This window comes from Synchiropus splendidus, chromosome 3, assembly GCF_027744825.2.
Source record: "Synchiropus splendidus isolate RoL2022-P1 chromosome 3, RoL_Sspl_1.0, whole genome shotgun sequence".
Taxonomy (NCBI): domain Eukaryota; kingdom Metazoa; phylum Chordata; class Actinopteri; order Syngnathiformes; family Callionymidae; genus Synchiropus; species Synchiropus splendidus.
This window is the reverse complement of record NC_071336.1, coordinates 15,765,402-15,779,785: the sequence shown is the minus strand read 5'-3', so window position 1 is coordinate 15,779,785 and position 14,384 is coordinate 15,765,402. Positions and strand designations below refer to the sequence as shown.

The 14,384-nt window shown below is 43.3% G+C and overlaps 1 protein-coding gene across 2 annotated transcripts; it reads right to left on the bottom strand.

Annotated features, from left to right (window-relative positions):
* Nucleotides 1-424: 424 nt before the first annotated feature.
* zgc:92594 (uncharacterized protein LOC436996 homolog) lies at nucleotides 425-6,726 on the bottom strand. 2 transcript variants are annotated; one of them, XM_053859934.1, is made up of 8 exons: nucleotides 6,449-6,726; nucleotides 5,267-5,902; nucleotides 4,891-4,993; nucleotides 3,873-3,968; nucleotides 3,339-3,563; nucleotides 1,401-1,423; nucleotides 1,150-1,307; nucleotides 425-1,020 (listed from the first exon to the last, which is right to left on the bottom strand). In XM_053859934.1, the coding sequence occupies exons 2-8, from the start codon at nucleotides 5,887-5,889 to the stop codon at nucleotides 626-628; spliced, it is 1,623 nt and encodes a 540-aa protein (XP_053715909.1). In that variant the 5' UTR covers nucleotides 5,890-5,902; nucleotides 6,449-6,726; the 3' UTR covers nucleotides 425-625. The 2 variants fall into 2 exon arrangements, with proteins under 2 accessions (XP_053715909.1, XP_053715910.1); XM_053859935.1 differs by having other exon boundaries at nucleotides 5,267-5,454.
* Between the last annotated feature and the right edge of the window lie 7,658 nt (nucleotides 6,727-14,384).

Here is a 14,384-nt window from a genome sequence, read left to right as displayed (position 1 = left end):
AAATCCTGCTACACTTTTCCAAATGTTCGGAAGTGATTCAACAAACAGAAAACGAGTTGGAAGATGACTTTCTAAACATTAAAAACGTTTAAAAACATTAAAAACATTTTTTTTTAATCCTCATGAGTTTTGATGGGAATTACGCCGTCTGGAGTGTTGTAGTTGCGTTCCATTTCCTGGTGGTGTCAGTGTTGTGTTATTGAAGAAAATGTGCCATAAGACATCCTTCATGAAAGGAACCCGGATCTTTTTCTCTTTTTAAAGAGATATTTTTTCTTCTGATTTTGAACTGCAAGACGTACTTAAACCTAATTTACACAAATGTGCATCGTTTTCCACGTTCACATCTCATGTTCCAACTGTGACCTATTCTTATCATAGTACAGTGATTAGTGAACAAGGATAGACCAGCTTTTAACAAGACAGCTTTATTGAGTATTATTTTGACATTCTTTAAGAAGTACTCTTACAGGAAGTAAAGGGCTGAAAACAACACTTCCCAGAAGCCACGCTGACAACAACAGAAATGACAGCTTGAGTGGTGAAAAAACAGAGCTGAACAGTTCAAGGGTATGATAAAATAAAATTATTTTTATCCATCTTCACTGATAAACTTCACATTTTTTTATTCATCGTTATTCTGTTCAGCGTCAGAACTCCCATATTCATATTCATTTTCCTCTCCATCTTCCTCCTCACCACCCTGCTCTTCGTCTTCCTCCTCATGTTCCTCTGCCTCATCCTCATCAACGTACCCCTCTTCCTCCTCCTCCTCCTCCTCCTCTTCTTCTTCTTCTTCCTCTTCTTCTTCTCCTGGGTCGGTAACATCACTGAACAGGCCATCATCATCCCCCTCATCACTCTCAAAGTCTTCTTCTTCAGCTTCATCGGTGCTGTGATCATTGTTCTCTAAAACCTCCTCTGGGATGTTAGGATGGAGAACATCGAAGGCCAGATCATCATCAATGTCTTCCTCAGAACTTCTGAAATCACCCACTGGACTTTCTTCGAGTGGGTGGCCTGATGGGTGCGACGGACACATGCATTTTAATGGATGAACATTTGCAACAATCCATCACAGCTGACATGCTCAAACCACAAAGCACCTCTAAGGCCAATAGCAATGAGTTGACTTGGGACACTACTTACACAGCGATGTGAAGGTAGCAGTATTCTCAGCCACCATGCTCAGTAGTTCCTCGTGAATGAAAGCATTTGTTTTATTTTTGATCAAGGTCGTCACCTCCTCCAGGGGAAAGTGTGAGCGCTCCAATTCAGACAGGTTTTGTTGGAGCTTCTCTGTGAATCTGAGATCACACACAAAAAAACAGCACGAGTTGATTTAAAACACAGTATTTTTAAAAACTTGAAATGAATATGAAAATGACATCAGCACTTACTCATTTCTTTTTATCTGATAGTCCTGCAATGAATGGAGAGGGGGAGAGAAGTTAGCACTTCTAAATCTTGCATGTGTGAGTCAGATTATCATCCTTGGTTGGTTAGTTAGTTAGTTAGTCTGACAGTGAACCTGCAGTTCACAAGCAGAATCTCAGCGATGAGGCATGAGGATTTATCTAGCATTTTTTGTGAAACAACTATATATGCATCTGTTCATGTAGGTAGAAGTAGTCCTCTGAAATATGAAGTGATGTTACATTGGTTTTGAACGATTGTTACTGAACCTGATCTCCCCTGGTCTCCAGTAAGGGGTATTTCAGGGAGCAGATAGGTGCTGTCGCGTGTACACACAGTTTTATTATTATTCATTTTATCAATTCATGTATTAATTTTACTGACTGCACTTTTGTTGATCGCTATTCTGATCCAAGTCAGACAACCATGTCTGAAACTCATCGATCTAACAACTCACTGACTCTGTCCACAATGTGTATCAGTTATCATCTCGCACAAGGCAGAAAAATGATAATCGCAATAAGGATGGTTGATGCCCAGGTGGTAGTGTCCCCTGTCTATCACCCGACGATGCCCAGATCGGCTCAGCTCCCAGACAAACCATTCACACCTGTGGGCAATTTGGAGTGCTCAATCAACATGAACCCCAAATGAGCATGTTTTTGGACTGTGGGAGGAAAACCAGAGAACCCGGAGAAAACCCATGGCCGCACGGGAAGTACATGCAAACTCAACACAGAGTAACTTACTAATGTGTGGGAAACTTCTAACAACCTGTGTCCACGTGCAGGACAGAGACATTTGCTGGCAAAATACCGTACTAACTTTAGCTTACACTAACATACACTGGTGCGCCTCACTGTGCTCTTCACAGTATGTGCCCATGACTTAGTCGGCGTATGGCGGCACATTTTACATGGGCAGGCGCTGGTTAAGTTGTGATCACTGAACACACTGTTAACACAAACATTGATGGTGTTTACAGAGACCTCCGACTTTGACCGCTAATTCACGGTGGTTTCACACTGCGCGCTCTGTATCAAGACAAAGTGTGTTCGGCTCAAAAGTCCGAGATGTGACCACAAGCCGGTCGGGTTTTGGCTGCAGACTTCCCGGCTGGAGAGCTGCACCTTGTCTTGGGAAACTCTCCGCAAGGGGTGCGCTTCTCACCTTAGGCAACTCGGCACTAGATAAACGTAGATAAACTACGTGTACAGCGCGACTCCACACAAACATGATAAATGCCGGGCAGTAAAGGGTCTGATCGCTGTCTGGGCGCACAACATCGTTCAAAGAAACTTGTCAAACTCCCAAAAGGTGAGCAGCCGGGACCGGTGCTGTGGAGGAGCGCAGTGGACCAGTACTCTCGATGTGTGCGGGTGTTTGATAACTCAAGTGGTTTTGCCTTTATTAGGCTGATAAACACCTGATTTTATTGTCAGACAGATTTGCTTAAATGAATAATACCGCGCTGTACAGTAACTATTTTCACTGCTGTGATCTCGCAGCTGTCTGCATGAGGAGAACAGCGAAGAGGAAAGACACAGATTTTCCTCAAGTTAGAGTTAGTGGGTTAGGATTAGACTATCACCAGACTATTCATTGATCATTTCTGACGTCTGGATCTGTACTTCATTGATTAAAATCTTCTCCATCATCAGTCATCTCTCTCGCTGTGCTCAACGTGTTGTGAGAGCAGCGTGGATCAGTAAAGATGCTCTGTATTACGCCGTTTATTTACGCTATTTCCCTGTAAAATAAACATGACAAGACTCGTTCATGTGTAGTTTTGGCTGTGAAACATCACATTCTGTTCCAGCCATAGCAGAGCTCCGTCATCAGTGAATAACTTGAGTGTGAAACCACCATTAAACATATCAAGTTATCAAGAGAGTTCGGAGCGTGACCAAACAAAATCGTACCTCGATGAGGCGGAACGAGTCATTTTCGAGCAGAAGGGACTCAATGGCACAGCGGACATCTTGCAGACGGGCTTGGTCCACCAGGATTCTTGAGATGTTTTCCTGAATGCTGTCGGCACTGATTTGGTAATGAAAGGCGATCATGTCTTGCAGTTGGCGGACGTAAGTCAGAACCATGTCCTGGAGCTTCCCCATGAGCTCTGTCAAGAAGGTATCCAGGAAACTCTAGATGAGGAACCCACAGAGCTAGTATGAGCAGAGCACCATCACTTACATCTTTATTCGCACTGGACATAAGAAGTAGGACTTAATTCAATCATTTCAGACTAGTACTGACTGAGACTGACTTTGTCTATCATTCACCAAAATACACAGCTCGCTGTGTGATGTGTTGTGTGGCCACCCATAAGAAACTTTAATACATACACAAGAAACGTATTGGCTGAAATGGCTATTTAAATGAGCAATATTAGCTCATAGTTTGCACAGGAGATGGCCACTTGAAAACTCTTAAGTCTCACGAGTCTGTCTCACCTTTGTCCGCCTCTCATTCTCCTCCTGCTCTTTCAGGGTTTTCTCAGTCAAGCTGTACGATTTCTCAAGACGGCAAAGGTCATTGAACAGCCAAACCTGGTGGAGTGGACATGTTTAGGTCAGGGATGGAGGGAGCGGAGAATCAACAGTAAAAAGATTGTAACCAACTGCTAAGCAACTACAATCTGTTAATGTTTGAAACAGAGAGGAACACGTTTGTAAAAAGTGACTCTTCTGTGAGATAGAATCCCTCCAGAAGGTCCTGGGTCTGACCTAGGATCTACACTTAGACACACTTCATAAGGAACAGCTCACATAAAAATAAAAAAATATGTCACTGATCAAGATTCCAGAGTTGCCTGAACTGGCTTGTCTCGCTCTCATTGCCAGTTTTGAATTGTCTAAATAGTATCACCATTTATATCTAGGACTTTAGTGGGAAACAGTGATTAAAAGTGATTTAAAGTTAAGTTATTCTAAGTAAAAAATGTAAACAACAGTTCTTGTTCTTGTGATGGAACAAAGTAGGACAGTAACAATTATTGCAGAATATTTGTGTGATTGTGACGGTGACATTGATCACAGCTGAACAACAAAAGGTCACCCAGCTAAGTCACAGGAAGTGACTGTGTTTTCCCCACAACGGCATCAGAGTCATGTGATTCAGCTGCACAAAGCACGTCAGCTGACAATGCGCTTTCACCTGGATTCCAGATTCATCGCTACAATGTGTTGTATGAGTACGAATCTGGCCCGGGCCGTGGCAGTCTCCCTGGATGAGAGAATACTCTCTCAGCAGTGAAACGGAATTGAAAACTCTACTACTTCTGCCTCATTGAGAGATACTGACACCTGCTGTCTCACACACACTGCAATATTAAACCGACAACTTTAGCTACATTTTCAGCCATTTGTTTGGATGTCTGCAGATGTTTCCCAGTATTGTTGTTAGCTCACACTTCTTAAATAAAAATGAATGTAGAGAGGAGAGACACAAAGCAGTGTGAGATGTGCGTACCTTAATATCTTTCATGGCATTTTCCAGGGTCCTGACATTGTGTCCCGAGTGCCCTGTGCTGCAGATGTTGCATAGATACACCTTGTGGTCCATACAGTAGTGGCTGGAAACAAAAGTCACATCTTGTTGTTGTGTTTGGGTTCGACGTGTTTCAATCTCAATCAACAAAATAGCAAGCATTAGTTCATTTCTGTAGTACTTTTTAACTGCCTCCTGTCCTGTTAGAACTACTGTCCCTAAACAAGCAGCATGGCAGGTCTCACTACTGACCTCTGGGTCTCATCCACGCAGTCCTCACTCTCACTTTAAATCACTATCATGGCCAAACATTACAGCCAAAGGAGACATTGAAAACTGAAATGCTCGACCCTCGTACCTGTAGATGATATTATGAGTGGGACACTTCCTCCTCCAGAAGTCAGTCATTGGTTCCGTAAGCTGATGATTGCGAAACGCTGGTAATTCGCGATGTGGCTTCAAGTGCTCCGCGCACATTGACACTTCACACTTCAGGCACGTCTTGACAGCAGGAACGGATGAAGCTCTGGCTTTGTCTTCACAGTCCTCGATAACAGAAGCAGAGGATCCATTGTCGGAGGTGCTGCTTCCCATTTCCTCCGAGCAAGCAAACGGGCAGTAGTCACACGGGACAGCAGTGCACCCTCTGGACTGTGGTGCTTCTTGTGAAGGTCCCCAACATTCCCTGACTTTCAATATTTTGCCAACTGTGGCCGAAAGCTTGCGCTGATATCGCAGCTCATCCGCGATGTGGGCTAGTTTGAGAACTCTGAAGGACTTGGTCTTAATATGATGGCAGTGGCGGCACTCGGGGCAGTAGAAGCACCGTCCATCGGTGCGCTCCTTCAAGCGGTCCAGGCATTGCTTGCAGAGGACGTGACCACACGTGAGTATGAAAGGATCGCGGTACATATCGAGGCACACTGGGCAAGTGAGCTCATCCTGCAGGAAAGTGGAGCCGTCCAGCTGGGCACAGGCCATGTCAACGTTGGCTCTGCCGACCAAAAAACAAGATTAGAACAGTTCATGTCTGGCAGGCTTCAGCTGCGGCCCCACTATCAGCCTCAAACAAATATTTCTGGCTAGTTCATGACATTGCTTCCCAAGGACTTTGACACTTACTCTGTTATCATAACGCAAGTCGCGACAATCCACCAACAATCTCTTCAGTACAGACAGTACAGCACAGTAATTTCTGTGCAAAACAGAAATCAAACAAGTTCAAATGTTTATATATATATATATATATATATATATATATATATATATATATATATATATATATGTATGTATTGCCAGGTTCTATTCGGTCATTTTAATAAAAAAAAAAAACAGTGACAAACTTCACCCTCGGCCCATACTAAAAGTTCTATGACATCAAGGTAAGGCACTTCCTGTTTACAAATCATATCGAGGTGGTTGAAACAGCCCAACGGGCAACATGTCGAGGACTAATCCCCAATTACCCGACATGGCTCTTAGTGACACTAATCCAGCGCAGGCTGCTCTGGCGCGTAACCACACAAAAATCGGCGCTTACCGTCAAACCTGAGACGTTCCGAGTCTGAAACGAAAGACGCATCCAACGGCCGGTCGGCCACGCTCCGTCACTCGCGCCCGCTGCGGGCACCGGTCTGAAAACCGAACAATACCCCCCTGAAACGAACTTCTGGCAGCGGAGCCGGGGAGAGTGCGGCGAGGAAACGTTCCAGATGTCGCGCTTTGGTGTCCTAGCTGGAGTTTTCCATGGCAACAAACACCGAAAAAAGGACAAATAAGAGCACACACGTCTAAATGACGTTTGAGCAGGTGCCACACTGAAAGTGGTCACGTGACGTACGTGGAGCTCGCTTCACGAGCCCTCGGATATTCTAGCATTTCACTCACTGCCGTCGTTGTAGTTTTGCTTTTGAGACTAAAGAAACATAAAAACGTCAGGCTTGAAATTCAAATAGTTATGTAATAGTTTCACAGCGTTTGAACTTTAATCCAAGTTTCACTATTTATTTATTCAGAATTTACTATATATATATATATATATATATATATATATATATATATATATATATATATATATATATATATATATATATATATATATATATATTCCAACATGCAACAACATCTATCAAAACCTTTTTTAATCTTTCATCCAGAAATTAGATGGAATCAAAAGGAACACCACAAAACAAGAGAATAAAACATCCTCTGAAAGAGGCAGGAATAAGAGAATGTTATTGAAGAGATAAACGGTGTTGACTTGGTATTGTTTCACTTCTTGTAGGGGGGAATTCCAGGTCAGGTGTCAGGCCCTGTAAATTCCAGAAAAGCTCTGAGAAATGAGGCGAATAGAATGAGCACATAATTTATAATGATTCCTTCAGTTGATCCCGGATGGCAGAGTGCATCTCTGTTGGAACTCACCCGTCGTCCAGGGGCTCATGAGGGACAAATGTTGAGCCTTCTTGATTCCTCTGCCAAAATACTTGGAAATCTGTCACATGACCAACTCTCAGGTTCCTCTCCACCTACCAGTAAACACCATAAATGATCAGAAGCAATAAACAAAACACAGTTTTGTTTACCTTCTCCAGTAGTTGCTCATGGAATGTGACACTGAGCAGATCTGTGTTGGTGTGAAGGATCACCTCGATCAGCGTCCTCTTTAGTTTGAACGCTGCAGAACACACAGACAAACCATTGCTTTAATCCTCATGTGCCAGTTTATAGTCCAGAAATGATGTTCCTCACCACCCTGACAGACGAATGGGTGTTTGTGGTCACATGGCCTCGCCACCCAAAGGCCTTGAATATCAACCAAAGCACAGTCGCCGGTCGCTGTTCCATCGACGTGCCAGCGCCTGAAGGACGACTCTGCTCCATCAGACCACAGCCATGAGTCGCGGAACAGACCGATCCACACGCCGCTGGAGTGAGAGTCTGACGACGGTCTGATTAATTCCACAACCTCATCAGCGTCCACATCACTCTGGACCTTGGCCAGGTCACTGTGCTGGTCCCTGCATGTATCCTGACTTCTCATCCAGTTTTCTTTCCGTGAATAATGCACAAACCTGCCCATTCCATCTTCTCGACCTGTGTGGAATTTGGAAACAAAAAAGTATTGCTCCCGAAACTGTTCACAAGTCTTGAAAACCAACTGGAGTGAAGTGAAAAGCCAAACTGTCAAAAGGTTGAAAATGAAATACTGTTCCCCCACTGAGAAGTCAGCCTATCACTGATCTCATTTTTGGGAAAGCAAATGTCTGCAGTAGTTCTGTGCTTCTGCGGTGCATCTACACACACAGACACCTTTTAAACCAGTCTTTATATTGACTCCACACTATTTCACTTACTTTCATAACAAACAAAAGCACGCCGCTCTCCACAGGACAAGTAGTTCCAAGTTCCCTCCGCAGAGAGCTGGGCGCACCACCCATCCCCTGACAGAGAGTCGGCCCCGTATTCAGACCACCTGCTCTGCTTCACCGCACCACTTCCATCTGACCACATCCAGCGGGATGTTTTCCCTCTCCAGAGCCCTATCCAGCTGTAGTTGACCCGACTGTTGACCGCACTGACAAATGAGTTGTGGCTGCTCTGGTTGTGGACTGTGGCCAGGTCAGTGTACTTGATCCTGCAGTAGCTCTGAGCCTCGTGCCAGGTCATCAGCACGTCTATGACATGGTATTCCAGAGGCACTACAAGATAAGGAACACAAAGAGCATCTTCATCTGACCCTCTAAGGTGAAGTGGCAAAATAGTCAAGTGTTTTATTATAGTGCAGAACTTACACACGAGGGCAGTGTCCAGAAACACAGAGGAAATACCTGCAAATGTAGCAGCCATGTCAAAGTTTTACTCAGAGAGGGTATCATTCTTAGCACAGTTAATGGCACTCACCAAGAAGAGGCAAGACACCGCCGCATAATCTCCACATGGCTGTGAGTGAAAACATCCTCAGGATGGAACAACAACAGTAATAGTACGTTAGAATAATTATAGAAATCTTACCACTGCTGTTTAACGCACCTCACACGCAGAAGGATCGAACACTGGCGTCAAGGTAGTGTGTTCATAAAGACATGCAAATTTTTGGGGAAACAAAAACAAGCTCATATTTGGTTACGAGAGCTCCAAGCAGAAATTTGTGCTCTGACCAAGAAAAAACACTGTTAAAGAAAATAGGATTCTATTAATCAGATGACAAAACTAGAGGTGAGCAGGAAGCTCAGGCAGAGTTCAACATCCTCAAGGTTTTCACCAAGAAGACGAAGACAACAACCATCCAGGTTCATGGATGGGATAAAGGAGGGTGTGAAGACCAGGGAGGAGGATCAAGAGCGGTGAAAGTAGAGAGGCTTCCCTTAGAGGCATCAGAAGGTGACCACAGTGAACGTAAATACTATGTATCTTTATTACAATGGTATGATGCAATACAACAAATCAAATGAGAACGCAACGTTACCAGACTGAGGTTTGAGGAGTAACCTCACACATATAAAGTGACAAAGTGAATAGCATATCATCAGTGCAGTGAGCGGTTGACGCTCTACTACTGTTGCTCTTTGAGAAGGACAGTTTGATGCGGCAACATGGAGGAACCGTGATTTAGTCCACTCCTTGTGCTCCACAAATGGCAAGGGGAACCGGATCATGCCTCACCGGCGCACACCTGTTGGACACATAAATATGAAGACAATCATCAGTCCGCCCATCAAAACCTCTCCACCATGGTGCTCATTGTTAGGATTACAACCTCACCTGGAATTTAAGAAAGACGAAGGGGAACCGGAGCCCTACCTTATGAGGGGGGCCACCAGCGAATCCGAAACTGTGTAAAGCCCTTGTTGTACATGGCAGCCTCCAGCTAGGAAACATGTGAACAATTTTTATGCTTGACATTTATATTAAGAATCATTAGAAACATGTTTCAGTTGAAAAAGATGTGGACATTTACATGTTTAAATGGAACGTCCAGTTGAATCGTATGATCCTGAATTAAAGGTATGTTAGCGTTATGATTTTGTGTTTGTTTTTGATTGATTCAGTAGGAGCTGCAACACACCATTCATCTCCGCTGGACAGTATGAAAAGAGTCATGGCTCACCTTGACCAGGAGATGTTGCTTTGTGACAGAGTCGCTCACGGCTACGTTTATCTGGAAACTCACCAGAGTCTTCTTCTTATAGTCTGAGAGAGAGATTGAAGGTAAATGAAGGTGCGCTTTGATTTATTTGGGCAAAGAAAAACATGCTTTTCAAGCCTATAGTTTTACAGTTTCTTGGCATTCATTTGAAATGATATAAAACTCTCAAACCAAATAAGAAAAAAGAATGAATGAATCGATTTAACTGGTGAAAACCCAAGGTTGACTCATTTGAATCAGTTCTGAACCTTTCTAGTAAAGAGTCAAAAAAGAGCGACTGCTAATGTAGTCAAACAAAACAACACAACTTTGACGTATGTGTTTGACTCAGGGCTGGTTAGAAAGCAAGAATGCCATGAACAGGACCGATCATGTTTACTTACAGTAACAGAGAAACCTTGCTTGAACATCACATGACCTCCACATCCACTGGCCAAAGTTGATGTAGCCACATTTCTGTTGGCCAGTTATCTCATCCTGTTGTTCCTCGGCCCAGTATCTGAATGTGGAGTCGCTTCCATCGGACCAGTTCCAGGACGATCTGAAAAGGCCGATCCAGGCCAGCTCTCCAACAGGCACCATCACTGCCACCTCCTGGTTCTGTGTGTGACTTTTGATTGACAGCAGGTCCGTGTGCTCATACCTGCAGTACTGCTGGGCTTCTGCCCACTTCATGGGTTTCTGCACCAGGATCTCTGAGTCTCCTCCTGCTGAATCAGATAAGACCATGATAATGTGAGGAGGTCAGAAGTTTCACTGCCTGATGTCCTGAGAAAGAGAAGGCACTGATAGAATACATGTGGACATAACAAGTTCACACATTATTCTCAGATGTGTAGATGTTTTGGTACCATTTTCGAGGCTGTAACCAAATGTGTCCTATTTTATGAGCCTTAAAAAAAGGCCCAGACGTCCTGATCACCAGAAATTTCTCTTGCTCTGATCTATACTGTCTGCCTCTATGGTCTAACATACTCCAGAAGACCTGATCAAGGAGGTCGATACCCAGGCCACCTGACCTCTCTAAAGGAAGGAGCCGTGGTCCTACTCTGAGTGTTACGTAGATGACTGAGCACTGTACCTTATCAGTAAGAAGAAGTCCACACTTTGTGATTTATTTCCCTGATTTCTGCTCACAGACAGGCGCACCATGAACTTAGATCCAAGATCCAGATCAGACCTGGGCAAAGTATGGCCCGGGGGCCATATGCAGCCCTTTGCCTGTGTTTTTGCGGCCCTCATGAGGTCAGACTAAAACTGTACAACTGATAAGTAGTCATTTTCCTGACTATTTTTTGTCTTGTTTCTTTCTTAGCATTAATATTTCAACAGTAATTATAACATGTTCAGGAATAAAATTTATTTTCACCCGCCATTTTAGTGTTTTAGTTTTTAGTTTGTTATGTAAATTGAAAATACATCGGAAGAAAATAGAAAATGTATTGTGAAATTAATTTCCTTTTAATATTTCATAGATATTTGTGCTATGGTTTTATTATTAATTATATTGAAATTAAATGCATATTTTTATAGGTTTCATGCCACATTTGCACTTCTTAATATCCTTGCTTCCATTGAATCTTTAATGGTTAATTTTGTCCATGTTAAGATTTTTTTTTCTGTCAAGTTTCTTAGTCATCGCCGCCTTTCATTTGGCATGGCGGCCCCTCACAAGAGTCATAATTTATAAAGTGGCCCTTTAGGAAATTTAACTGTCCATCTCTGATCTGGATGGATTGGCTCACTACCATGACAAAAATCGTTGTCAGGCAGAGTACAGTTGATATATATACCAAGGGGCAGCCATAGTCTGACACTGAGCTCATGAGAAGACAGGGGCTCCAGAGACTCGCTCCACATGTGGAAAAACATGCTCTTTGCATAGCTGCATTGGGTATTTACCATCAAAACACAGGAAAAAATGGCGTGAGTTACAGTCTTCTGATTTCCAGTCGCCCGAATGCTGCGTGGCTACACATTGGCGGGCTGTGGACCCGTCCTTGGGTTCCCTTGAACCCCAGTTCCTGAATGCTGCCTCGTGGCCCTGGTAGTGACGGGGGTCTGAGATTGACCACTTCCAGGTCTTCTGAGTCTCATAAAGGCCAATCCAAACACCTGTCGTGTCACGTCCAGATCGGGTGATGAGTCGATTCATTTCCGGAACATTTTCAGGGGTGGCAAGGTCCGAGTAGTAGGTCCTGCAGTAGGCTTGAGCGTCATGCCATGTGAATGATCGGAAGACCATGATGCAGTCACGGCTACACTGGTCTTCACCGCAGACGTCTGAAAAGAGGGCACCACATTCAGCAGCTCTCACAACATGGGTCTCATAGCTATGGAGATCATGAGAAATGCCAGGACCTTTTCTTGGCGGTAAGGCAGGTCTCTGGGTCGGATTCACCCAGGTGCTGAAGACCTCAACCTCTCTCAGCGCTCGCGGCTCAGTGGGATGGAGGATTGTTACCAAGCGACCCTCCGTTAGTCCGCAATTCATGGTGTCCAAGTTTGCATAGGTGCCAGTGTAATTACAACTACCACGCAGAAGAGCAAAAAAATAGAATTCACATATCAAACCAGATTTATACTTCTGACTCGGTTGATGATCAATAAGGGAAGACTGACACACCTGGAGTTATCCACTTTGACCTGGAGAGGGCAACATTCGTTGTTGACATTGAGGAGGTGGATGAAGGTGATGTTGTAAGGCCGAAGGAGATCCACTTTCATCCACTGCCCAGGAGCGTTTTCAGTCTCACTGCTACCTCCTTCCACGTTACCATCGATCAGTTTCCCAGGAAAAGTTGCTGATTTGTCCAATGTGGATGACTGGACAGCAATTCCCCTCACTGCCACGTTCTCTGCTCAAGTGGAAAAGAAAGGCCTGGTTACTGAAACTTTACAGAGCCTCGCATAGTAACTTATGGCCGTGTTGCCAGACTTTGATGTGTCTCACGTAATGAGAGCTATTAACCAGAAACAATGCCACTGAGTGACTTCAATATGTGTCGAAAACACCGGACAATAATGTGAGGGACCATCAAGACGAAGTGCTGAAGAAAAACATCGAATTAAATGTAGCGTACATTTAGTGCCTTGAAGATAATATAATTGGGATTATTATTATTATTATTATTACTATTATTAATCTAAATGTAACATGTTATCATATACAAGCACTTAATTACAAGATTTATTTTTTCTAGTGTAATATATTTGTTATTTATTTTGAGGTACAAGAAATACTGATTTGAGCATGAGAATTAAAATTTAAATTATATTAGAATAAATACAAAGAAAAGTAAAAATAAAGGCCTAAAAGTAAATTTATAAGTAATGTTTTGAATTAGTAACAAATGATGAAAATATTTGCACATAAATATAGTATTTATCACAAATACTATACTATTATTACAACAATTATTGTTTTATTCATTTACTATGTTATTTTTAGGTTGATCCAAGAACGCTTGGTGAGAAATACCGAAATGTCCATGTCCATCCATGCGACCGCAACTTGGACTCCCAACACAACTCACATGTCGGTTTGCGGTTTTGACATAATTTCATGCTCATACTTCAACCACCTGCTTTTCTTAATTTCTTCCATATTGTATTCTAGCATCTATGTGCCCAAAGATCTCGACAAACACTCAAATTTGTCATAACTTACCATGTCGGCGTACAATGGTTCTTACAAGTGACTCACCAAGAGGCTGGCAGACTATGTGTATTTCACAAATGGTCAGTTTCTTGTGCTGCCCAGGAAGAACAAAATGGACAAAGCGCCCTTCTATTCCATCTAAGTTCATTGAAAATGAAGTGTGTTGGTGTGAGATGGAGACCGTTCCGTATCTGTCAAAAAGAGATGAAGACCTGTTAAATAGTCACGACGTGATATGAAATCCCAGCGAGGAGACGCACATGAGGTTGGTCGTGTCATTCCTGAAGCCGATGCGGACCTCCGTCCCATCCAACTCATCTGGGCAGCACTTTTCTCGGCCACGAACTGTGAGTCTGTCAATGAGATAAACTCTCCTCAAATCCACCATCAGCCAAGTCTTGCTCTCATGTTGATTCGTGGTACAACTTGAAGGGTTGTTGTCCATAGCATAGCTTGCCTCCGTGATATCTGAGGTTTGGTAAATCAAAAAGTCTGCAAGAAAAAAATCACGCTGCTTCAGCCAGGCAACTATGCCAAGAATCAAACAAGCAGAACCTTAGACCTTCTCCCGACTCACAGCAACCCTCCCAACAACATTCAAACCCAGAAATAATTCCATTATCCGGGGAAAACAAAAACATGACAGGAATCTGTTTTTAATACAGC